The 26,108-nt window shown below is 41.1% G+C and overlaps 1 protein-coding gene across 1 annotated transcript in view; it reads left to right on the top strand.

Annotated features, from left to right (window-relative positions):
- Positions 1-1,603: 1,603 nt before the first annotated feature.
- FBXO22 (F-box protein 22) overlaps positions 1,604-26,108 on the top strand; it is a 30,823-nt gene continuing 6,318 nt past the window's right edge. The window contains exons 1-6 of the mRNA XM_082836023.1: positions 1,604-1,769; positions 2,135-2,273; positions 12,469-12,556; positions 13,364-13,459; positions 17,460-17,624; positions 25,475-25,640. Of these exons, the coding sequence (XP_082692149.1) occupies positions 1,621-1,769; positions 2,135-2,273; positions 12,469-12,556; positions 13,364-13,459; positions 17,460-17,624; positions 25,475-25,640 (803 nt within the window). The 5' untranslated portion in view covers positions 1,604-1,620. The remainder of the gene's footprint in view (positions 1,770-2,134; positions 2,274-12,468; positions 12,557-13,363; positions 13,460-17,459; positions 17,625-25,474; positions 25,641-26,108) is intronic.

Genomic DNA, 26,108 nt, shown 5'->3' with positions numbered 1-26,108 from the left:
TGAGACCCTTCTAGGAGGTTTTTAAGATCAAAACAATTCTCTTAACACTAAAGCATTATTTGCTATTTTCACTCTCATTCTTTTACAAGTGTACAGTGGAGTTTTCCAGAGGCTACGTGATGTGATAGACGTGATATTGCAACAGATTGAATTCAGAAGCAGATCAAGCTGTCTTCTATTAAGCCAGAAATTAGAGGTTTGCAAGATGTAAAGATGCTACACTTATTCAATATTGGAGGGGGAGAGTGGTGGAGATTTGGTAAAGTTATTTTTTCATAAGTTATTTTGTTTATGTGTCATGAATTTTAAGTGAATTAATATACAATGTTTTAATTAAAAAAAATAAAATTTATTTATTTTTGGCTGCGTTGGGTCCTCGTTGCTGCATGTGGGCTTTCTTTTAGTTGCGGCGAGCAGGGGCTACTCTTCGTTGCGGTCCGCGGACTTCTTGTTGCGGTGGCTTCTCGTTGAGGAGCACCGGCTCTAGGCGCGTGGGCTTCAGTAGTTGTGGCTGGCAGGCTCTAGAGCACAGGCTCAGTAGTTGTGGCACGGGCTTAGTTGCTCAGAGGCGTGTGGGATCTTCCTGGACCAGGGCTTGAACCCGTGTCCCCTGCATTGGCAGGCGGGTTCTTAACCACTGTGCCACCAGGGAAGCCCCCAGTGTTTTAATTTTTAATGTAAATATAAATAGTCATAACCCATCTAAAGAAGCTCTTTAGTGTTGCCAATATTTAAGATTGTGAAGCAGTCCTGAGGCCAAAATGTTTGAGACCAGCTTGTTTAGACCAACCAAATTTACCAGGCAAGAGCTGGGCATCAGATCAGGCCCTTGTTAGCCAGGAAGCGGCAAGAGGAATAGATGTTAGCTGGGGATACAGCAGTATCTGCTGTGCTTACATTCCTTCTATCTGTGATTCTCAAGCTGGGTTTGCATCACGGGAAAGCTTAAATCACAGTAAAGCTGAAACTACGACTGCTGGGCCCCACCCCCAAGTGTTTAAGTAGGCCTGGGGTGAGGACCGAGAATACGCCAAACAATTTCTCAGGTGAATCTGATGCTACTAGCAGGGAACTAGTGTTTGGGGGCGTGCTTTCATATTAATGGTAGGTGCTCTTTAAGCCGTTGAACACATTCAGCACTTGAGGGCTGCACGGTGTTGAATAAAGGTGGTGATTTTCACAGTTTATCTTAAAGCAGATACTGCCAGTTCAAAAATTGGACTCATGCGGTTAACAGGCATTGGGACTGTGAAGACCCATTATTTAGTCTGGGCCTTCCAGAACTCATGAATTAGAAAAAGACCTGTACCGACAAAGAAAATACCGCTGCAAGTGCAGTGAGAGGCACAGAAGGAGGTGGATGTGGTTCGACTGTGGAAAGCCTCCTGGAAAGTTCCAGGAGGATTACACGACGCGTGGCCACCACCTCCAAGCACCTGCCGCCGCTCCCAGACCAGCGCCGGAAACGCTTTGGCTTGGAGTCACGTGGGTGCCTCCTCAGCGGCACCACCTCCCCTGACCGGCCGGAAGTGGCGCGCGCGCCTGCTCAGTACGCGCACGGCCCGGCCTACGCCGCTCCCTCGGAGCCGCCGTACTGCTTCCCCGTCGGGTTGGTGAGGCATGGAGCCGGTGGGCGGTGGCGGTGGCGGTGATCGCCGCGGCTCCTCCCCCGCAGACCCGCGAAGCACCTTCGTGTTGAGTAACCTAGCGGAAGTGGTGGAGCGTGTCCTCACCTTCCTGCCCGCCAAGGCGTTGCTGCGGGTGGCCGGGTGAGGGGAGAGGAGGCGGGAAGCTTACCTCGGGACTTGCCTGGGCTGGCGGGGTGGGCAGATACCGTCGGGACCCAGGGATGACCCGGGCTCCCTATCCCTACCCCTGCCCCAGGTGGTGGCCCCATAAGCTAGGTACCCCGGCCGTAGTGCTCCCGGGGACCTTTCCCAGAGGAGCCAGGTTTTCTCTGCCCCCGGCTCTCCCTCCGAACCGGCGCCCGACGCCTCCCCCTCCCGGGGACTTTGGATCCCGCAGGAATCTCCTGCAGTTGCGCTAATGGGTGGTGGGGGCCGGTGGTTTGTGAGCCGCGGGAGAGAGGGAAGTGAACGTCCGTTCACAGCCCTTTGTGCGTTTGCGTCCCCAGCGTGTGTCGCTTATGGAGGGAGTGTGTGCGCAGAGTGTTGCGGACCCATCGGAGTGTGACCTGGATCTCCGCGCGCTTGGCGATTGCCGGCCACCTGGAGGAGCATTGCTTGGTCCGCGTGGTAGCTGAAAAGCTTGAGGTAAGTAAGAAGGGGTGTTGTGTACAGTCCTTTGCAGGGTTGGTGGGTCAGTCGTTGAGAACTAAATGCAACAATTTTGTATATGGCGTTACTTTTTGTAATTTAGGCAGGTTTTTCTCGTGACATGAAAAGATTTTGTAAACATCGGTTTTAATGACTATATTGTAAGGATGTGCCATGGCTGCTTTGACCGTTCTTCACATATTGGGCACTTTAGTATCCAGATTGCCACTGTTATGAAAATGCTGTTTAGAACCATCCTTTTACCTGCTTTCCTTGTCACTGTTTTGCAGTGGTGGTAACTGAAGGCTCTCTATTGCATAGTGTCACATAAAAATGCCAAGAACCAATACTTAAACCCCAAAATTTCAATCCCTGGTCCTGTTTAAAATTATATGTTTAGTATAATCTAAATTATTAAAAGCAAAAAAGGAAGAACAGAAAAGAAATAAGCCAAAATGCTAGCAACAGTTTCCTTTGGGGGTAGAAGTGTGTGTGTGTGTGTGTGTGTGTGTGTGTGTGTGTGTGTGTGTATGTACACTGTGTTTTTAAAAACTTTTTCCTTTCCTTCAGATTTTTACCACTGCAAGTATTATTTTTATTTAGCTTTAAAAGTTTATATATTGCAAAGGCTGTTAAAGCCAGGCAGACATAGGTGTGAACCCAGCTTTGGCACATAACTAGCTGTGTGACTTTGAAAATGTTACCTAAACCCTCTGAGCCTGTAAAATGAAAAGAAAATAATGCCGTTTACACTCTTACAGAGTTGTAAGGATTAAATAATGAAAAGTTAACCCATGTAACATTACCTACAGTGCCAGGAATATAATGTTTTCAATAATTGAAAGTATTATTCTCTATTAATATCATTACTAAAATTCATATACTAATACCCTTAAAGAAATTTATACATTGTAGAAAACTCTAGTGTGGAGACAAAAACATGAAAACCTTGTCCAAATCATTCATGCTCTTTTTCTTTGTGTTTGCCAAATTATCTAGTAGACATGATACTTTATAGCCATAAAGAAAGTTGATTTAGCATTTTTACTAGAAATATTTTAAAATCCACTGAAAATTTTATAAGACATCTTGTCATTTGGAACTTCTTTAAATGAGGTTCTAGTTGTCTTCTATTTTGCTTTGAGAACATTTCATTTTGATGATTGCCACTGTCACTTCTAGTGAGACTTGGGAAGGAAAATTCAGCAGTTGCTTCTCAGTACGTACCAGAAAAGAGAATCATAAAACCTCAGGGTTAGACTTCCAAACTTTAAGAATAGGAAACCCAGGGCCTAAGCACTTCCAGGAGTTATTCTGCTGGTTTATGGCAGACTCAGCACTAACACCTAAATCTCTTAAATTCTCTCTCCTTTACTCACTATACCCAGCATCACAAACTCAAATGACTCCAGAGTTAGGTAACTCACAGTGGGTGGATGACTCAGTGTGCCATCATAAAAAGTGATAGGGCTATGGCAGACCAGATAGTGCTTGCTTCTCCTTGGCCCCAGTCAAGGGGAATGCAGTCTAATAAGTGTTGCCAGAATGTCTACTTTTTCAAAATAAATCCACATTTTATATAAATATTTTGTGGGAATATTAAATGTTGGCAACCAAAATACGTGTGTGTGTCTGTCTGCTTTGTTTTCTTCGGGAAAATTAATTATTTTACAATTTAAGTATACTTAACTTATATCACTAAGTTAGTTCCAGATGCACAATATAGTGATTTAATATTTCTATACATTACAGAATGATCGCCATAAGTCTAGTTCTCCTCTGTCACCGTACAGAGTTATTATAATATTGATTATATTCCCCATGCTGTACATTTCATCCCTGGGACTCATTTATTCTGTAACAGGGAGGTTGTACCTCTTAATCTCCCTTACCTGTTTTACTCATCCCCCAACTTCCCTCCCCAATGACAACCACCTGTTTATTCTCTATCTATGATTGTTTCTGACTTGTTACATTTGTTCGTTTGTTTTGTTTTTTAGATTCCACGTATAAGTTAAATCATATGATATTTGCCTTTCTCTGACTTATTTTACTTAGCCTAATACCCTCTAGGTCCATCTGTATTGTCACAAATGGCAAGATTTCATTCTTTTTTTATGGCTGAGTAATATCACATTGTAGGTATACCACATCTTTATCCGTTCATCTATTTGTGGGCACTTAGGTTGCTTCTGTATCTTGGCTATTGTAAATAATGCTGCAGTGCATATATCTATTCAAATTAGTGTTTTTGTTTGGGTTTTTTTTCCTCCCAGAAAAATACCCAGAGGTGGTATTGCTGGTCATATGGTAGTTCTGTTTTTAATTTTTTGAGGAACTTTCATACTGTTTTCTACAGTGGCTATATCATTTTACATTCCCATCAACGATGCATGAAGTTACCTTTTCTCTGCATCCTTGCCAACACTTACTGTTTCTTCTCTTTGATAGTACCTATTCTGACTAGTATGAGGTGGTATCTTGTTATGGTTTTGATTTGCACTTCTCTGATGATTCGTGATGTTGAACATCTTTTCATGTGTCTGTTGCTTGTCTGTAAGTCTTCTTTGGAGTCTATGCAGGTTCTCTGCCTTTTTTTATGTATAAATAATTTTTATTGAAGTATGGTTGCTTTACTCTGCCTATTTATTAATTGTGTTGTTTGTTTTTTTGGATAAGTTATATGAGTTCTTTGTAGATTTTGGATATTAACTCCCATAAGAGATACATATTGTTTGCAAATATCTTCTCCCATTCAGTAGGCTGCCTTTTGATTTTGTTGATAGTTTCTTTCACTGTGCAAAAGCTTTTTAGTTTGATGTAGTCCCATTTGTTTATTTTTGCTTTTGTTTCCCTTGCCTGAGAACACATATCCAAAAAATATTGTGAAGACTCATGTCAAAGAGTGTACTGCCTATGTTTTCTTCTAGTAATTTTATGGTTTTAGGTATTACATTTAAGTCTTTAATGCCTTTTGAGTTTATTTTTGTGTACAGTGTGAGAAAGTAGTCTAGTTTGATTCTTCTGCATGTAGCTCTTCAGTTTTCCCAACACCATTTATTGAAGAGGCTGTCTTTTCCCCATTGTATATTCTTGCCTCCTTCATCATAGGTGAATTGACTATGTAAGTGTGGGTTTATTTCTGGACTCTATTCTGTTACATTGATCTATGTGTCTGTTTTTGTGCCAGTACCACAGTGTTTTGATTACTGTAGTATAGTTTGAAATCATGGAACGTGATACCTCCAGCCTTGTTCTTTTTTCTCAAGGTGGTTTTGGCTATTCCGGGTCCTTTGTGTTTCCATACAAATTTTAGAATTATTTGTTGTAGTTTTACGAAAATGCCTTTTGGTATTTTCATAGGGATTGCATTGAACCTATAGTACGTTGGGGCGTATGGTCATTTTCACAATATTAATTCTTCAGTTGATGACCAGAGCATATCTTTCCATTTGTGTCATCTTCCGTTTCTTTCATCAGTGTCTTATGATTTTCTGAGTACAGGCCTTTTACCTCCTTGGTTATTTTATTCCTAGGGTTTTTTAATTTAAATTATTTTCTTTATTTTTTGGGCTGCATTGGGTCTTAGTTGAGGCACATGGGATCTTTGTTGAGGCATGGAGGATCTTTCATTGTGGCACACGGTCTCTTCATTACAGTGCTTGGGCTTCTCTCCAGTTGTGGTGGGTGGGCTCTGTAGTTTGCGGCATGTGGGCTCACTCATTGAGGTGTGTGAGTGCAATAGTTGTGGTGTGCGGGCTTAGTTGCCCTGCGGCATGTGGGATCTTAATTCCCCAAACAGGGATCGAACCCACGTTCCCTGTGTTGGAAGGCAGATTCTTTACCACTGGACCACCAGGGAAGTCCCTTTTATTATTTTTTTAATATCTATTATTTAGGCTGCGGCATGTGGGATCTTTGTTGCTGCGTGTGGGATCATTTTAATTGCGGCATGTGGGATCTTTAGTTGCAGCATGCAGGATCTTTAGTTGCAGCATGCTGGCTCTTTTAGTTTGGGCATGCAGGATCTAGCTCCCTGACCAGGGATTGAACCCAGGCCCCCTGCATTGGGAGCATGGAGTCTTAACTGGACCACCAAGGAAGTCCCAGTTCTTTTTGATATAAATGATGTTTTCTTAATTTCTCTTTCTGATAGTTCTTTGTTAGTGTATAGAAACACAACAGATTTCTGTATATTAATTTTGTATCCTGAAACTACTGAATTCAGTTAATAGCTCTAATATTTTTTTGGTAGTTTCTTTAGGGTATTCTATATATAGTATTATGTTATCTGCAAACAGTGAGAGCTTTACTTCTTCCTTTCCAATTTGGATTCCATTTCTTTTTCTTGTCTGATTGCCATGGCTAGAACTTGCAATACTATGTTGAATGAAAGTGGCGAGAGTGGGCATCCTTGTCTTGTTCCTAATCTTAGAGGAAGTGTTTTCTTTCAGCTTCTTACTATTTAGTATGGTGTCTATTTAGTATGATGTTAGCTGTGAGTTTGTCATATATGGCCTTTATTATGTAGAGGTATGTTTCCTCTATATCCACTTTCTGCAGTTATTATCATAAATGGGTATTGAATTTTGTCAAAAACTTTTTCTGCATTTATTGAGATGATCATATTTTTATTCTTAAGTTTGTTCATGTGGTGTATTACATGGATTGATGTGCAGATATTGAACCATCCTTGCATCCCTGGGATAAATTCCACTTGATCATGGTGTATAATTCTTTTAATGTATTTGGTGTGCTTATACTTTGTTGAGGAGTTTTGCATCTATGTTCATCAGGGGTATTGACTTGTAATTTTCCTTTTTTGTGGTGTCTTTATCTGGTTTTGGTACAGGGTGATGCCTCATAAGAATGAGTTTGGAAGCATTTCTTCCTCTTCTTTTTTTTGGAATAATTTGAGAAGGATAGGTGTTAACTCTAAATGTTCGGTAGAATTCACCCGTGAAGCTCCATGGTCCTGAACTTTTGTTTGGGAGTTTTTAAACTACTGATTCAGTTTCAGTGTTGCTAGTTGGTCTGTTCATATTTTCTGTTTCTGATTCAGTCTTAGGATATTATATGTTGCTAGAAATTTATCCCTTTCTTCTAGGTTGTCCATTTTATTGGCATGTAATTGGTTTTTGTTGTTTTTTTTTTTGCGGTATGCGGGCCTCTCACTGTTGTGGCCTCTCCCGTTGCGGAGCACAGGCTCCAGATGCGTAGGCTCAGCGGCCATGGCTCACGGGCCCAGCTGCTCCGCGGCATGTGGGATCTTCCCTGACCGGGGCACGAAACCGTGTCCCCTGCATCGGCAGGCAGACTCTCAACCACTGCGCCACCAGGGAAGCCCATGACATGTAATTGTTGATAGTAATCTCTTCAGATCTTTTGTATTTTTGTGATGTCAGTTGTAACATCTCCTTGATCATTTTATTTTACTGATTTCAGCTCTCTTTTTCTTGATGAGTCTGGCTAAAGGTTTATCTAAATTTTGTTTATCTTTTCACAGAACCAGCTCTTAGTTTCTTTGCTCTTTCCTGTTGTTTTACTGTCTCTATTTCATTTATTTCTGCTCTGAGCTTTATGATTTCTTCTAACTGGGTTTGTGTGTTCTTCTTTTTCTAGTTCCTTTAGGTATAAGGTTAGGTTTTGTACTGAGATTTTTCTTGTATTCTGAGGTAGGCTTGCATTGCTATAAACTTACCTCTTAGAACTGCTTTTGCTGCATCCCACAGATTTTGGATTGTGTTTCCATATTCATTTGTCACCAGGTATTTGATTTCTTCAGTTACCCTTTGGTTACTTAGTCACATATTGTTTGGCCCACCAGTGGTTTTTTGCCATTTTTTTTTCTTGTGGTTAATTTCTAGTCTCATAGTGTCGTGGTTAGAAAAGATGCTGGATGTGATTTCAGTCTTCTTAAATTTATCGAGACTTGTTCTGTGGCCTAGAATGTTATCTACCCTAGAGAGTGTTTGATGTGCACTTGAAAATAATGTGTATTCTGCTGCTTTTGGATGGAATGTTCTATATGTTATAGCTATTAAGTCTGTCTATCATAATGTATTGTTTAAGGCCAGTGTTTCCTTGTTGATCTTCTCTCTGAATGATCTGTCCATTGATGTAAGTGGGGTGTTAAAGTCCCCTACTATTATTTTGTTACTGGGACTTTCTCCCTTTGTTTCTATTTGGTTTATGTATTTAGGTGCTCCCTTTTTGGGTGCATATATATTTACAATTGTTATATCTTGCTGGATCAATCCATTTATCAAAGTAATGCTACCCAGCTTGCTTTTCATTTCCATTTCCATGGAATACCTTTTTCCATCCCCTTACTTTCAGTGTGTGTGTCTTTAGATCTGAAGTGAGTTTCTTCTAGGCACTATGTATAAGGGTCTTATTTTTTCACCCATTCAGCCAGTCTGTGTCTTTTGATTGGAGCATTTAGTCCGTTTACATTTAAATTAATAATTGATAAGTATGTACTTACTGCTGTTTTGTTCATTGTTTCCAGGTTGCTTTTGTAGTTCTTTTTTGCTTCTTTTGCTTGCCTCCCTTGTGATTTGATGACTATCCTTAGTGTTAGGTTTGGATTCCTTTATCGTGTGTGTGTGTGTGTGTGTGTGTGTGTGTGTGTGTGTGTGTGTGTGTGTATCTTTTTTTTTTAAATTTGTTTTATTTTATTTTATTGGCTGCGTTTTGGTCTTCTTTGCTGTGTGCAGGCTTTCTCTAGTTGTGGCGAGTGGGGGCTACTCTTTGTTGAGATGCGTGGGCTTCTCATCATGGTGGCTTCTCGTTGCGGAGCACGGGCTCTAGGCGTGAGGGCTTCAGTAGTTGTGACTCACGGGCTCTAGAGTGCAGGCTCAGTAGTTGTGGCTCGCGGGCTTAGTTGCTCTGCGGCATGTGGGATCTTCCCGGACCAGGGCTTGAACCCGTGTCCCCTGCATTGGCAGGCGGATTCTTAATCTCTGCGCCACCAGGGAAGCCCTGTGTGTGTATCTATTATAGATTTTTGGTGTGTAATTACCTTGAGGTTCGTATATAACAGCCCATGTATATATTTGTAATTATTTTAAGTTGATGATTCTTAAGTTCAAACACATTCTAACAAACCTGAATCCACCCCCACCTTTTATTGTTTTTTTTACATTATATTTTCCTTTTTTGTTTGTTTGTTTGTGTCCCTTAACTACTTTTTGTGGATATAGATGATTTTATTACTTTTGTCTTTTAACCTTCCTACTAGATTTTTATATTGCCTAGTGTGGTGTTTTTCTTTTCTGTTTAGAGAAGTCCCTTAAACATTTCTTATAAAGGCTGTTTACAGGTGCTGAACTCTTAGGATTTGCTTGTCTGTAAAACTCTATATCGCTCCTTCAAATCTGAATAATAGCCTTGCCAGATAGACTGTTCTTGGTTGTGTATTTTTTCCTTTCATCACATTGAATATATCATGCCGTTCCCTTCGGGCCTGCAAAGTGTCTACTGAAAAATTTGCTGACAGTGTTATTGGAATTCCCTTGTACCTAACTAGTTGCTTTTCCCTTGCTCCTTTTAAGATTCTCTCTTAATCTTTAATTTTTGCCCTTTTTAACAGTGTGTCTTGGTGTGGACCTCTGAGTTCATCTTGTTTGGGACTGTGCTTCCTGGACCTGGATGTCTGTTTCCTTTCCCAGATTAGGGAAGTTTTTAGCTACTGTTCTTTAAATAAGTTCTCTGCCTCTTTCTCTCTCCTCGACTTCTGGGACCCCTATATTGTAAATGTTAGTAATCTTGATGTTGTCCCAGAGGTTTCTTAAACTATTGTCATTAAAACAATTTTTTTTTGTTCTGTTCAGCTTGAGTAGTTTGTACTGTATATTTTAGTACACTCATCCATTCCTCTGTATCATCTAAGCTACTGTTGATTCTTTCTAGTGTGTTTTTTACTTCAGCTATTGTGTTTTTCAGATGTTTGATTCTTCTTTATCACTTACTGTTAAACTTCTCACTGTGTCCGTTCTTTTCCTGATTTCATTGAGCATCTTTGTAATCGTCATCTTGAACTCTTTATCAGGTAGATTGCTTATCTCTCTTCACTTACTTTTTCCTCTGGGATTTTGTCTTGTTCCTTTGTTTGGGACATATTCCTCTGTCACTTCATTTTGCCTGATTTTCTGTTTTTATTTCTTTGTATTAGGCAGGTCATTTATGCTTCCTGATCTTGGAGAAGTAGGAGATGTCCTGTGGGGCCCAGGAGCACAGTTTCCTCTGGTCACCAGAGCTGTATCCTCTAGGGATGCCCCTTATGTGGGCTGCAAGGGCCCTTCTGCTGTGGCAGGGCTCATTACTGTGGGTGTGCTGGTAGGCAAGGCTGGCCCCCCAGCCTTATTGGCTGCCAGGTGCTCCTCATGTGGAGGCTGCCAGCTGCTGGTGGGTGCGGCTGGGTCCTGGTGAAGTTGACTGTGTGGCCTGGAGAAGGGGCTGGAGCTGGTGGGTAGGTAAGCCCTCGGCACTAGTAGACTAGAGGGAGGACTCCAAAATGGTGCTGGCCAGCATCAGTGTTTTCCTGCTAGAACAAGTTCCTGTAAATGGCTGCTGCTAGTGTCTCTGTCCCTAGGGAGAGTCCCAGTTGCCTCCTGCCTCTCCAGGAGGCTCTCCAAGATCAGGAAGTATGTCTGACCCAGGCTCCTTTCAAATTACTGCCTCTTAGCTGGGACTCAGGGCATATGAGATTTTGCATGCACCCTCTATGAATAGAGTCTCTGTTTCCTCCAGCCCTCCGGCTCTTCTGTACCCAAGCCCCGCTGGCCTTCATAGCCAGATGTTCTGGGGCCTCATCTTCGTGGTGCAGGACCCCTGGGCTGGAGAGTCCAATGTGGGGCTCGGATCCCTCACTCCTTGTGGAGAACCTCTGCAATTGTGATTTTCCTCCCATTTGTAGGTCACCTATTCAGGGGTGTGGGTCTTGACTATACTGTATCTCCAGTTTCCCCCTTCTGCCCTTCTCATGGTGGTTCCTTCTTTATGTCTTTAGTTGTGGAAAATTTTTTCTGCTAGTCTTGAAGTTGTTCTCATCAATAGTTCCTCTATAAATAGTTGTAATTTTAGAGTGCCTGTGGTAGGATGTGAGTCAAGGTCTTATCACTCTGTTGTCTTAGCCACTCCTCCCCAAATTATATTCTTTGAAAATGCCTTGTGGACCAAGGAAACTATAGCCATAGGTCTTATCCAGCCCTTAAGCGACCTCAGGGTCATCATTCTATCTCAGTATGTTTTATGAGTTTGTCTATATGGAATCTATTCTGAAACATCTTAACTTTCCGAAATCAACATTTCTTTTTCATTTAGTCAGTGTTGAGGCTTTGCTATATGCTCACTTCTTCATTCCATTTTGATAGTAAAAATCTTTGAAAATAACCAGCTTAGGAGGAAAAATATGTTCACCTTTTCATTTAGTTGAGCCACTTTGCCACTTGTCTGTGACGAATTTTGGTGGAAAACAAATAAGCCCAGGTTGTAAGGACTTACAGCCCTCCCTTGTAAGTGGAGATAAGACACAAACAAGAATGACTGGGATGTCAGGGATGTCGCATGTGAGGTCAGAGGTCCTAAGGAAGTCTAGGAAAAGGTTTTATAGAGGGTCTGGCACTTAACGCTGTTTCTTAAGGGAAACAATCTTAAATCAAGTACACAAGGAAGAGAGCTGCAGAAGAATATATACAGAAGCGGGCTTGTCTGGATAGTAGTGAGCAATAGATTCCTGTAGGAAACTAGTTGGCAAGCTGGAAGTGAAGACCTGGATTATTTAATTCGGTAGGCAATGAAAAGAGGAATGATACGGTCTGTATACCTTCCCTCTGTTGCTGAGATGTTTCTGTTGCTGTGGTACCTGTTCACATAAAGCAAGTGGAATCTTTTGCTGGTACTTAATGTTTTTGTTTAAGAGCTTAAATTATTGTGAAAATGAACTTCTTGAGTCAAGCTGGAATGAGTTTGACTTGAAGAAATAATAGATGCTCAACAAATGAATGAACTGAAAATGAAAGCTCATGAGTGAAAAATGAGTGAGAAATGGATCGACTCAGAATGCCAATACTGACCTGAAGGGAGGGTAGGGCAACAGTAGTTTGGACCAGGGCAGAACTTTAAGGGACCACAAAAGCATTCATAGATTTGTGTGATCAGGTTCTGATTTTTTTTTTTTCCTTTGCAGAATGTCCATATCTTACCACAGACAGTTCTTTACATGGCTGATTCAGAAACTTTCATTAGTCTGGAGGAGTGTCGTGGCCATAAGAGAGGTGAATATCAAAGGAAAAAGTTTTGGATTTTTTTTTTTGTTCCCTGTGTACATCTTTTTGGAGATAAATACTGTTCTCATTCTGAGAGTTACTGACTTTCTGAGGCTATGGGCCTACTCCCTGGAGAATACATGAATATGCTGTCTTTGAACTTTGAGAAGCCCTTTTGCTTTGAAGATTGATTTCTAAACCTTGTGGTACAATTGAAACAAATTCTTTAGTAAGGTGTTTTTCTCTTTTTGAAATACTTGAATCCTCCAGGCACTTCTTTTTACTATTAAAACAGGATGTCTTTGGGTATTCAAGCCTTTTATTGTATTGGATGACCATTTACCAAGGTTATCTGTAGATACTGTGCATTCTTGGCTTGCTAAACGAAGAAGCAGACTATATCCCATGTTGGGCACACTGAGGCCCAGAGTTAGACTTGGATAGTGGATTATCATTGTCTGATTTGAATCCAGGTGACAGTGTGGTAGAAAAGTCATTATGCTTTAATATCAGCTGAACAGAAAGGTATAATAGTAAATCTGAAAATCAGCTGCTGCTGCTGCTGTCATTGAGGCAGAAGCAGTATGTGAACAAGTAGAAGAAGGCAAACTGGCAATGTTTAAGGTCAGATTTAGAATTTAACATATAAAACAAGGGCTCAAAACAGAAAAACTTTTATGTTTTTAATCAAAGCTTTTAGACTTCCTTGTAAAGTGTTCTGGTGTAAAATAATTTAATATTTGCTTTTTTTCCCCCTTCCTCATCAAATTTGACCTTAAATGGATGACATTGAATAATTTTCCTGTGTTATTACAGCCAAGAAAAGAACTTCTATGGAAGCAGCATTTGCCCTTGAGAAGCTGTTCCCAAAACAATGCCAAGTCCTTGGGATTGTGACCCCAGGGATTGTAGGTGAGAGAATACCAACTTGATTTCCTTGCTTTGCATTAATGTGGGGTCCTATAGATTGGTGGGTTATTTGTAGCTTAACAGCATGTTTATATTTTTGGCCATCCAAAGTACAATAAAGTTGGTCATATATACCATCGTATTATATTTCACTTATATTAATTTTCCTTAGGTTATTGTGGTTAATATTTCAAATCTCAGGGCTGTCCATGCAAACCAAATCTAATTCATATCTTTCCAGGAGCCATTCATAAGAGGACAGAGATCTCATTCTTCCTTTCTACAAACTGGGAAGTATTAGCAAGCATTCTTACTTTTGTCAGTTCAGCCAGAACTGTTTCTGGTGGATGGGGTGAGGTAGGGCTGGGATCAGGAGCTGCAGTAGGCCTTACTAGGAAACTTCTCTTTCTCTGCTTGGCTGCCACTGTTTGAAGTTTATAGCAGAAACTTTCCAAGTTTGCTACTGGTGAATTTTTGCTGGTTTTAATTATTTTGACTTCTGTATCTAATGGGGGGAGCGAGATCCTGTTAAAGCTGTCATGGTTCAGTGGTTCGCATCCCTAGATTGGGATCCCAGCTGTACCACTTTAGTATCGGTATGACTTTGGGCGAGTTAGCTGACCTCATGGGGCTTCAGTTTCCCCATCTATTACATGGGGGTGATTGATAGTACCTTCTTCAGAGGGTTTGAGGATTAAATGAGTTAGCACATGTACAGCATTTAGAATAAAGATATGCAATAAGCGGTAACTAAATGTTAGCTATTATGATTTCTTGTTGCACTCCGTAAATGGCATTTTTAATCTTCACTGAGAGACTTTTGATTGGAATTTAGGAGTCTTGTACAATGAACTACAAAGGATTTCAAGTGTTTACAAATGAATAAGGGTAAATGTATGGTTGATGGGGGACTGTTTCATCCCTCCTGCTATCAGCTCCCACCCCTATACTATTATATCAGCCCCATCACCACAAATTTTGTTTCTCATTGGATTAAAAAAAATGACGGCAGTGACTGATTTTCTTTTAACTTTCGAATTTTCCTTAAATGAGTGATCTAGTTTTTACCATTATTAGTTATTAACAAATGCTTCTATAGAAACATAGCTTTCATTTCTTACATCATTTGGTTAGACCTCCCCACCCTACACTCTGTGGCGTCCTCAAAGCATGACTAAGGTTCTCCTCTTTAAAATTTCAGCTGGGGGTTAGGGACAGGAGAGGGCGGGCCAACCTGGGCAACACTCTTGCCTCCATGACCCCATAGTGAGGGGTGGGCAGTCTACCTGAAGCCTTCCTCTCATGTTTGCCATGTTTCAGAGCAGTTGGTCATCTTTCTAAGTTCTCTTAACGATCTTCATGTCGGGAGTGAGTATCATTCCAACTCCCTTTAGTCGGGACCTGTCCTCTTGTGTTTTCTTGGACCTACTCCTTACCCTTCTTATTGATTCTTGTTCCCACAGCTGAGCACTTTCTTTGTTCCACATATGTCACAGAAAAACTTCCACCAAGACAGTTGATTGGATTCCTTTTTCTTAGGCCACAGTTAGTGATTATTTCTAAAATAGCCATTGGCTACTAACCCATCTTCCTTCTTTAGGTTGGAAAAATTTCAAGTTTGAGAATTTGTTCATTTTTATATATACAGAGATCATTTTCTTTCTTAATTGAGGTAAACTTTACTTACAGTGAAATGCACAATTCTGAGTGTACAGTTTAATGAGTTTTTTTTTTGTTTTGCGGTACCCGGGCCTCTCACTGCTGTGGCCTCTCTCGTTGTGGAGCACAGGCTCTGGACGCGCAGGCTCAGCGGCCATGGCTCACGGGCCCAGCCACTCCGCAGCATGTGGGATCTTCCCGGACCGGGGCACGAACCCGCATCCCCTGCGTCGGCAGGCTGACTCTCAACCGCTGCGCCACCAGGGAAGCCCCAGTTTAATGAGTTTTGACAAATTCATATCCTGGTGAAACTGACATGCTAGTCAATATTTAGTATGTTTCCATCACCCCAGGAAGTTCCCTCATGCCCTCTTCCTGCCATTCCCTACTTCCATAGGAAACCCCAGTTCCAGTTTCAGTGACCATAGGTTAGTTTGGCCTGTTGTTGAATGTAATATAAATGGAATCATGTTATATACTGTCTTTATCTTGGCTCTTTCACTCAACATAAATATTTTTAACAACATAATATTTTTGAGACTCATGTTATTTTGCATATGAGTAATTCATTAAAAAAAATTCTAGAGTAGTATTCTGTGACTTAACTTGAATTAATTTTTGTGTATGGTATAAGGTAGGTTCAGGGTTAATTTTTTTTCATATGTTTATCTAGGTATTCCAGTGCCATTTGTTGAAGACTTCTCTTCCTCATTAAATTGTCTCAGCACCTTTGTCAAAAATAATTGGCTGTATGTTTGTGGGTCTGTTTCTGGATTTGATTCTGTTCCATTGATTTATTTGTGTATCCTTAAGCCAGAGTCATATTACTGTAGGTCTTGATGTTCTTTTTAAAGATTGATTTCCATAGATCTTGATGTCCTTCTTTTTAAAAATTGCTCTGGCTATCTAGGTCCTTTGCATTTCCACATATATTTTAGAAGCATCCTGTCAATTTCTATAACAAAGCCTATTGGCTTTTAATTCGGATTGTCTTGAGGCCTGCTACGGACAAAAAAAATTGCTTTTATGTTTTGATATTTTTTTGTAGAAGAGGGCCTGATAATAAACTCTGAAATTTTATTTTCATGTTTTTAAATTCAGAATATGTTATGTGGGGTTGGATTAGATTCTGAAATTTTCTCTTTGAAAATTTTTTTTTCCATTTTGTTCTATCTTTGGTTTCTAAAAGGCTTATTAACACTTTTTTTTAAGAGTTTCTTTTTTATACTAGTAAGAGCCATTTACTGTTTTTAAAAAAAAGTAAAGGAAAATTAGAAAAGCAAAAAAGAAAAAAGTTAAGCTACTTTAAGCTTTAAGTAGAGTTAACCACTCTGTTAATTTTATGATGCATAACCTTCCAGACTTTTGGTATGTAGTACAGAGTATAGATACAGATAGGTGTGTAGTGTAGATATATGTATATATGTGTGTATATGTATGTGCGTGCATAAAATATGTATTTATATATTTATATAAAATACAGTTTTCAGTGAACTTGTAATCTGCAGTATTTGTATCGGTCTGCCAGGGCAGCCATAACAAAATACTGTAGACTGGATGGCTTAAACAACAGAAATTTATTTTCTCACATTTCTGGAGTCTGGAAGTCCAAGGTGTTGGCATTTTTCCTTTCTTCTGAGGCTTCATTCTTTGGCTTACATACAGCCACGTGCCTTCTCACTGGGTCCTCACATAGCTTTTTCTCTTTTCTCTGTATGCCTTCATCTCTGATGTTTCTTCCTCTTCTTGAAAGGACACCAATCTTACTGGATTAGGGCCTGACCCTTGTGACCTCATTTAACCTTAATTGCCTCTTTATTTAAAGGCCTTATCTCCAAATACAGTTATATATATGTGTGTGTGTGTATTTCAATTCTACATACACACAATATATATAGTGTATATAATTGTCAAATATTCTATGATAAATTTTACAAGTAGAATTGCTGTGAAGATGTAGTTACTACCCTCCCCCAAGTTTTTATTTAGAAAAGCTTCAAACCTATAGAAAAGGGAAAAGAATAATAGAATAGTACAATAAACACCCATATATCCTTCATCTAGATTCACTGTTGTAAAAAATTTTGCAACATTTGCTTTTTCTGTCTTTGTTTATGAAAACATTTCTTTCTGAACAATTTGAAAGTAAATTTTAGGCATCATGACCTTATACCTCTAAAAATTTCAAAGCTGAGAAACTCTTATTCAGTTAGTGGCCTGTTACCTTATTGATTATGTTAGTGACCTAAACTGAAGTTACCTAGGTGTGGCTGGATAATTTACACCAGATGAAACTTTTGTTTTTATTGAATCTGTTCACAAAACTGTTTAACTTTTTTCTTAGTGACGCCAATGGGATCAAGTAGCAATCCACCTCAGGAAATAGAAATTGGAGAATCTGGTTTTGCTCTGTTATTTCCTCAAATTGAAGGAATAAAAATAAAACCCTTTCATTTTATTATGGATCCAAAGAAATTAACATTAGAAAGGCATCAACTCACTGAAGTAGGTAAGTTGTTATTATTTACCATTAATTGCCCGTATTGTTGATTGATTTTGTTTGTTACTTTGAGAGAGTCTGAATTAAGTACACGTTACTGCAGATGTGGATAAATCAAATTAGTGATTAACAGAGGCTAGTGCAATATTGTTTTTGGTAGAATGGATTTACTTTTTAAATTATTTTACTTACATTAAAGCCTGAGAGAACCAGAGATGAATTTTCCATAAATACTCTGTTGATAATAAACTTAACTTGTTTAATTCTGAATTTTGAAGGATTTCTTCTTCTTTGAACATTTTCTATTTTTTTTAAAATTATTTGGCCATGTTGGGTCTTCGTTGCTGCGCGTGGCCTTTCTCTAGTTGTGGCGAGCAGGGGCTACACTTCATTGCAGTGCGCAGGCTTCTCATTGCGGTGGCCTCTCTCATTGAGGAGCACCGGCTCCAGGCGCGCGGGTTTCAGTAGTTGTGGCTCGCAGGCTTAGCAGTTGTGGCTCACGGGCCTAGTTGCTCCGCAGCATGTGGGATCTTTCCGGACCAGGTCTCGAACCCGTGTCCCCTGAATTGGCAGGCGGATTCCCAACCACCGCACCACCAGGGAAGCCCTTGAACATTTTCTTATCATTTTGCCCTATTTTGTTTTTTGAAGCTGAAAAGTTTCTATTTTGTTTTTTGAAGCTGAAAAGTTTAAGGTTTTATTTCTCTTTTATGCTAGTAATAAGCATTTGTTTTTTCAAAAATTAAAAGATACAGGTTAGTTCAATATTGACTAATTAGAAAGACGGGAATAAGTGTAACGAACTTGATAAGTTTTAGAAATAGTGTAAGTTAAGGCAGAGTATATCAAACAACGGTTTAGTAGGATATGTCAGGCAGGAAGCTTGGCTGGAGTAGACAGGTCATGCATGAGGTGATTTTTTTTTTTTTTTTGCGGTACGCGGGCCTCTCACTGTTGTGGCCTCTCCCGTTGCGGAGCACAGGCTCTGGATGCGCAGGCTCAGCAGCCATGGCTCACGGGCCCAGCCGCTCCGCGGCATGTGGGATCTTCCTGGACCAGGGCATGAACCTGTGTCCCCTGCATCGGCAGGCGGACTCTCAACCACTGTGCCACCAGGGAAGCCCCATGAGGTGATTTTGAAGAGGTAAAGGGTTAGCTCAGTTTCTAAGCTGTGATAAGAAAGCTTAATTTAATATAGTAAGCAACAAACTAATTATTCAAGCAAAGCAGTGTTAAGGCCTTGCATCTACCTCTGCAGATGAACTGATTGGGGTTAACTTGTTAGAGAGGCTTGTTTGGCCTTTGCCTCAGTGCTTTTGCTGAAGGTCATATTGCCAAGCCTCCTCTGTACTGTCTTTTTGGGTCCAGAAGTAAGTGTGGTGCCTCCTGGGCATGCTCCCCTCTGCCCTATAGCAACCTGGGGAATCCATGATTGAGGTCCTCATGGTATGCTTGAAGATAGAAGCCTAGTTTTGTCCATTTACAAGAAAGACCCAAAATCTTGAGTGGAAGGAACCATCTATTTTATGATAAAATAGTTATTAGATTTGTTTTAGACCTTGTTTGCATTATAGTGCTAAATAAGTATAGGAATCAGAAAACTGAAATGAAAAAGAGCCCCACGTTTTTCTGCTGTGTGAAGCGTTTTTATTGGTGTCCTTTCCCTAAGCTGTTTGCTGTCAACAAGTTTGGCTTATTCCAAGGCATCATTTTCATCCTGTTCGTGGCCTTCTGGAAATTGAGGCTTTGCCTAGATTGAGATGATAATCTCTATTCTTTCCCATACTGTTTTCTTCACTTCTAAAATTGGACCATTGTCTTTTATGTGGACGAGAAGATGGAGGCCTCTGAGGTGGGCAAGGAGTGAGTGGTTGGAGCCTGTGGGACGTGCCTTCTCCAGAGTCCCAGCCTGCACTCCTGAACCAGACACCCGGAGCAACTCTTATCTATGTTCCATGACAGTGGAAGGCACCCCGTTCCTGGTAGTGTCCCTCAGGCCCGGCACACTTTCTCTGTAAAGGCCAGATAGTGAATATTACAGGTTTTGCCAGTGATACAGCCTCAGTTGCATCTATTCAACTCTGCCGTTGGGAGTGCAGAAGCAGCTATAGACAGTACATAAAAAATCAGCTTTGTTCCAATAAAACTTTATACAAAAGCAGGGGTGCCGGATTTGGCCCCTGGGCTGTGGTCTGTCTTCCCCTGCGTTGTAGACTTGGCCACTCTGACTAGAAGGTGGTGTGTGAGCAAACAAAGCAGCTCGGCCTCCTGTGAAATAGGCAGTGCCTCTGTGCGCAGGGACCTCGTGTGTGATATTATAGTTTTTCCAGACCCTGTGTATAGGGAGTGTCGTAATCGGACCCACTGTCACGGTACGTATAAATTTATATATATACATACACATGCACACTTTCTTTTATATTCTTTTTGAAGAACTTACCAAACTGGTGCATTTCTTAAACAAGGCATAGGTTGTTTTAAAGTCTGAATGGTATCCTGTGTTAAAAATAGTCTCTGGAATGAAAAAAAAAAAAAATATATATATATATATAAGTGTGTGTGTATGTGTATGTGGGCTAGCACTTAATTCTTAAGGAGTGAAGGCAAAAATACCTCTGTTCCCTAAGTGCCATAAAAGCCAATGTCCATTCATTCAAAAATTGTTCACGTGCATGTCATATGCCAGTCCCTGTATGTGCGGGGCTCTGGAGATGGCTTGTTGGAGACACACTGTCCTGCCTCTTGGAGCTTCCAGTCTAGCAGGCCAGGCCGACTTTGAATACAGTACCACAGATGTGTAAGTGTTACCAAGTAGAAGAGCTGCTAGGAAGCGTAATCATGGACTTAATCCACTCTGGGGTGTTGGGAAAGTGACATTTGGGCAGAGCGCTGGGTAGAAGTGAACTAGAGTGGGGAGAGTTCCCTCAGATGTGGAGTCAGGAAGAGTATCGTAGGAGTACTGTACCTTCTTTCCAGCTTACTGACAAAAATAGATGAAAGGACAGGACATAGAAAGGGCCTGGCAAGTCACCTTCAGGATTTAGGTGCTGTGGATTCACCGGCTCCTAGGAAATGTAAGGAGTTCCAGCGTATCTGGAGAGTGGTGGGTGTGAGGAGGGGTGTGGTGTGAGGTGGAGCTGGGATGCAGGGTGGGGCCGCTCAGCACTGAGGATCTTGACATGCCCAAGGGCAGCGGAAGCCAAGCCGCAGCTGGGATTCTAAACTAAGGAGTGGCACAACTGATGGGAGTTTGGAAAATGCCCCTCTGGCTGTGGTGTGATGGCTTTGGAGGAACACAAGAGGGGAGGCAGGGAGAACGGGGGCTGTTGTGGCTATTGCAGTGGTGTTGTAGAGACATGGGCGGATTCAAGATGAAGTTCCCACATGAGTCCACAGGGTGAGGTGATGGGTTAAAACGTTGTGGGGTGAGAATGAGGACCATGGCAGTGTTGTCACCGAGGTTTCTGCCAGGGCAGGTGCGCAGTACCTTCTCCTTGAGGTAAGGAATAGACGGGGGCGCAGGTTGGAGGAGTCAGATGATCAGTTCTGGGTTGGACACATTGAATTTGAGATGGGGACATTGATTAGACAGTTGAATATGTGGGTCTGGAGCTCAGGAGAATGGTCTCGACCACAGATACAAATTTAGGAATATCAGGTAATTAATGGTTGTTGTTCGGGTCCTTCCTGCTTACTTCATTTTGGTCTTCTGATGACTACTCTGCCAGCAACTGAGAGGTGTAAAAACTAAATTTTAATTATTTGTTAAGTCAGAGTCCAAAAAAAATTTGAGGGATTAGGTTTTTAAATTATCTGGAGATTTCATAGAGAATCTTGAGGGGGCCACAGTCAGTGATCAGGTGCAAAGCAGAGAAAAATGGTGCTAAAAGTTAAGTGACGGAACTTGTCCTGCTTTAGAAGCTGCCTAGCCCTTGAAAAAGCTGGGCAGCTTCTAAAGCAGGAAGGTGACTTAGAAGGAGGGTGGTGCCAGTGTTTTGTTAGGCTTTCCTGCCCTTTGTGGTGGATTTCACTCAGCTCCAGGAGCAAAGAGCTAGGAGAGAGCAGAGAACTAGCAGAGAGCTGTAAGGGGCCTGGTGGGGGCCAGCTCCCAGGTTATGGTGCTGGCAGGATACAGCCCCTGAGCCCCCGGGCCGTGGGCTCATGTTCATGGAGCTGACTGGTGTGGTGCTTCTCTTTTTTTTAATCCCCTACCATGTACGTAAAGTGACACGGCTTCTCATTGAATGATATCAGAGAGATTTTTGGATAAGGTGCATCTCAAAAAAGCATGACAACTACGTGATAGCCAGAGCAGCACAGGTGACCCCTAGCTCGTTTGGAGGATAGGATGCATGGCTTCTTTATTTTCCCTCTAAATATGATGTTTACTTTAGATTCATTTGATTCAAGGGGAGATAGCATCTTGAGTGTCATTTCATTATTTGATAACTTGTGTAACTCGTGGTCGGGGCCCTCAGTTTAGCCAGAACATGTTTTGATAGCTCTCCTCTATTGAACCCTTACCGGGGGCCAGGCACTGAGCAGGGTTGGATGCTTCTTCATGACATTATCGTATTTAATCATCACAACCTCTCTTGAGACTTGCTCCTGCCCGTTTTAGAGGAGGAAGCTGCACTTGGAGAAGTCTCGTAAATTGCTCAGTCAGATGGCTACAAGGGGTTGAGCCTGAGTTCTGATCCAGGTCTGACTCCAAAAGTCATGTCCTAGCATGCTGACTTCATATTTATACATGTTTAGTGTAAAAAAGATGGATATAAAGATACAGGGAAGGAAGTGATGCTAAAACTAAGGTTGTGAGGAAGAGAGAACACAGCTTCTGTCTATGAATTGTTCATGGTATTAGCCTCTCATTTCAAGTAGACATTATCTTTCACGTAGGTTTTCTACATGCATTTAGATTACATCACTTTCAAACAGGCCATAAAACAGCTGTCTTCAGAGAGGCTTCGCTAAAAAGAGTAGAAATCTGAACACGCAGACCTAAAGCCTTTTCAAGCCGTCCTAGCCAATCTTTGGAATAGTTCTTCATAGCTGGCTTTCCTGAATCTGATGCTGCACTGGGTGTCTAGATTTGATTTTTCTCCTTTTATTTAACCTTCCAGCTTGAGCATAGCTATAATGAATTTATATTCTGCCTTATTTGAAAATGAATTTAAGGCAGCATACAAAGATACATAGACTATCAGTGGAGGAATTCTGAATTGAGGGACACGTGTAGGAGGAATATAGTGCAGCCAGGATGGAGGGTAGTACATGAGATACAGACCATCATCATTTGCTAGATGTGGGCCACAGGTTTGGCTGAGCTAGGGCAGAAGAAGCATTAACTCTTCCCAGTTTTCTGAGAACTGAGATAAATTCTAGTGGATCCATATGCCCTTATAATAAATAGCTTGTCTTTCAAGCTGTTTCTTACCCCATGTCACTCTATGAACACCAATGGCATCACCCCAACTATGTCTCCTTAAAATAAAAGCAGTTGTAGGATCCAAACCAATGAGGTCTGGTTACTGAGCTCTCTGCAAAATCTAAAAATGTTTAGAGCTGCCAAAGGAATGGATGGCCCATGTGCTCTTCAGCCACTCAGTCTGCTGTGACTTAGACCTCATGCTGGATTTCAGGGAACAGTGAACTGGAACTTGCACCTTTTATAGTTGGGCTGGTTGAGTACGTCATCTGCCCAACAAACATCGGAGCTGAGAATATGGCTAGCATGCTTTCCTGAAGTTGAAAGTCCTCAGATGCTGGTAGTGAGCAGAGGGCCCTCCTGTTTCCCCACAGAGGCGGGACTGAAGGCAGTGCCAGGATTTCCCTCAGAATGAGCTGGGTAGTCTCGTCTTTTTGGGCTCGTGTATCTTAGGCCTCAATTTTTAGTGTCAGGGAGTTTGAATTGTACCTTCCTTCTGGTACATGATACAGACCTGTCTGCTCTGTCAGGCAGCCAGCCTGGGCTAAGGCAGATTTGTTCTCCAAGTTGGGTGGGGGGAAGTGAGTCTAGTTTCTAGATTTGTGTGTGTGTGGTCCTGCTGTAGAACAAGACCACTGGAGGAGGATGTTGAAAGCACTCAGTGTGCGTTGGATGAATAAGGGCGGTGCCTATAGAACATTCAGATGAAAATTTTAGTAGGCAATTGTAAAAGAGGGCCTAGAGCTTAGAAATCAGGAAAGGGAGAGACTTAGAAGTTTTTAGGTTTCTAAAACTTAAAACTGAGAGTCAGGAGATGTGGGTCTAGAGTCTGCCAAGATGCCGTCCTGGGCCAGTCACTTTTCTAGGATTAGCAGCCCTTCTTTGTAAAATAATCGTAAACTGTTGATCCCACGGGCCTCTTTTGACTCTGAAAATTCATTCTAAAAAAAAAAAAAAACATTCTCTGAAAATTTGCTGGGCTGGTCTGTGTGGAGAAAAAGACCTTTTAGTAATGGTTTGGGGTATGTGGTATCTTGAAAGTACTGGTTTGTACTAATATCCTTCTTACTCTCCAAATCAGCGATGTACTGTATAGAGAATTAGAAATGGATCAGAGGCAGTCTCCCTAGATAAATCATTATTTGGTGTTAGGAATTTGTCATTCACCTCTGCTCCACCCCGTTTCCTTATTAAGTGAGCCTTATTTCTGGCAACCTTTATTTACCCTTACGTCTGTGAAGATGGAAGTCATGTGGCTGAGTCAGTGGAAACTCAAATGTGAGTCAGGTGTTTGATTTTTTTTCTTTTTTGTGTCCCAGAGCCACCTCTTTGGCAAATTTCAAGTTGATAGTGTATAAACAAGGTGCAAGAGGCACATGTGAAAGCCTGGGAGCTTGTAGGGGAGAGCATGAGTACTGCCTGCCTCCTGATAGACTATGCTGCCCTCTAGTGGTAGCTGCTTTTCATCCATATGCTGCAGAATTGAATATTTCCCTGCTTTGGAATGAGTTTCCAATGGTTAAACCACCTTCACTCCCACTCCTTTTCTTGGAATATATGGATAAGGCCTGTATTTTAATGGTGTATTAGTTTCCCGAGGCTGCTGTAACAAATTAGCACTAACTTTAGTGGCTTAAAACATTTATTCTATCACAGTACAGAAGGCGAGAAGTTTGGAATCAGGGTGTTGATGCGGCTGCATTCCCTCTGGATGCTCTAGGGGTGAATCTCTTGTCTCTTCCACCTTCTGATGCCATCGACATTCCTTATGGCTGCATCATTCTAGTTTCTGCTTCTGTGGTCACATTGCCTCTTCTGTCTGTCTCTATTTCTCTTATAAGGATACTTGTATAGTATTTAGGGCCTATGGATAATCCAGATGATCTCATCTCAAGATTTAATTACATCTGCAAAGACCCTTTTTCTTTTCCAAGTTAGGTCACATTCTTCTTTCCAGGGATTTGGTGTGGATATGTCTTTGGGAGACCACATTCAACCCACTACAGGTGGTTAGTGCTGTTTCTGTCCATTTTCTCTGGATGTTTAAATTCCCACTGCGTCTAACTCTGTCCTTCATAAACCAGTGTTCCCTTCCATTCCAGGTGGTGGCTGTGTGGAATGGCACCAAGGCCCACCAAGGGTGCTGCTCAGTTACATAGCTGCTTCCTTATTTGTGTTGAGTGTTGATTGTATTATTTTCAAATAGCCATTTAGTATTCTTGATGATGAAAAATTAATTATAGCAAAGATTTTGAGTAATGTTAAAGTTTGCCAAAAAATGGAGGACTTGACAGCTTAAACAGTAAATTGCACTTAACTAGGCTTACAGGACATTAGCAATAACATTTCATTTTGCAAAATAGTAAAATGAAGAATTCCTTTTTAAGGATTTCTTTTTAAGGCTATCTTTAATTGTTTCATTTCTTTGCAGGTCTTTTAGATAACCCTGAGCTTCGTGTGGTCCTTGTATTTGGCTATAATTGCTGTAAAGTGGGAGCCAATAATTATCTGCAGCATGTAGTGAGCACTTTCAGTGATATGAATGTCATCTTGGCTGGAGGCCAGGTGGACAACCTGGCATCGCTGACCTCTGAAAAGTATGTCTGATGTGCTTCTGATTTCTTCTGCACATCATGGGAAATGTTCTCATGGGAAGTGTTTGGGTTTTTAAAAAACATGCTTAAAGAATTGCTAATAGTTAATTCCGTTTTGCAATAGACATAGGTTGAGGGGCTCACAAAATGTAATTCTGCTTATCTTTGAAGAATGAAATTTATATATGTTATCCTTTAAGAACTTAGTTGGACTTATACTCTCCTCAAAATTGACTTTCAACATTGTCTACTGAGCTCCCTTGACAGCTCTGTACTCTGTAACTGCAATACAGTAAGTCCCCTACATAACGAACCTTCAAGTTGCAAAACTTTTGTGCGTTTGCATGTCCAATCATGTAAATTAGTTCACGTGACTGGCATACATTGTCACATGCGTGCATCCTCTACAGGTGGTTATGCTTTTGTGTACTGTACAGTACTGTATAGAGTACAGTAGTACAGTATCTTTAA

Source organism: Leucopleurus acutus, assembly GCF_964270905.1.
Source record: "Leucopleurus acutus genome assembly, chromosome: 1".
Taxonomy (NCBI): domain Eukaryota; kingdom Metazoa; phylum Chordata; class Mammalia; order Artiodactyla; family Delphinidae; genus Leucopleurus; species Leucopleurus acutus.
Note: the sequence above shows the minus strand (reverse complement) of the source record. Positions and strands in the feature narration are given on the sequence as shown.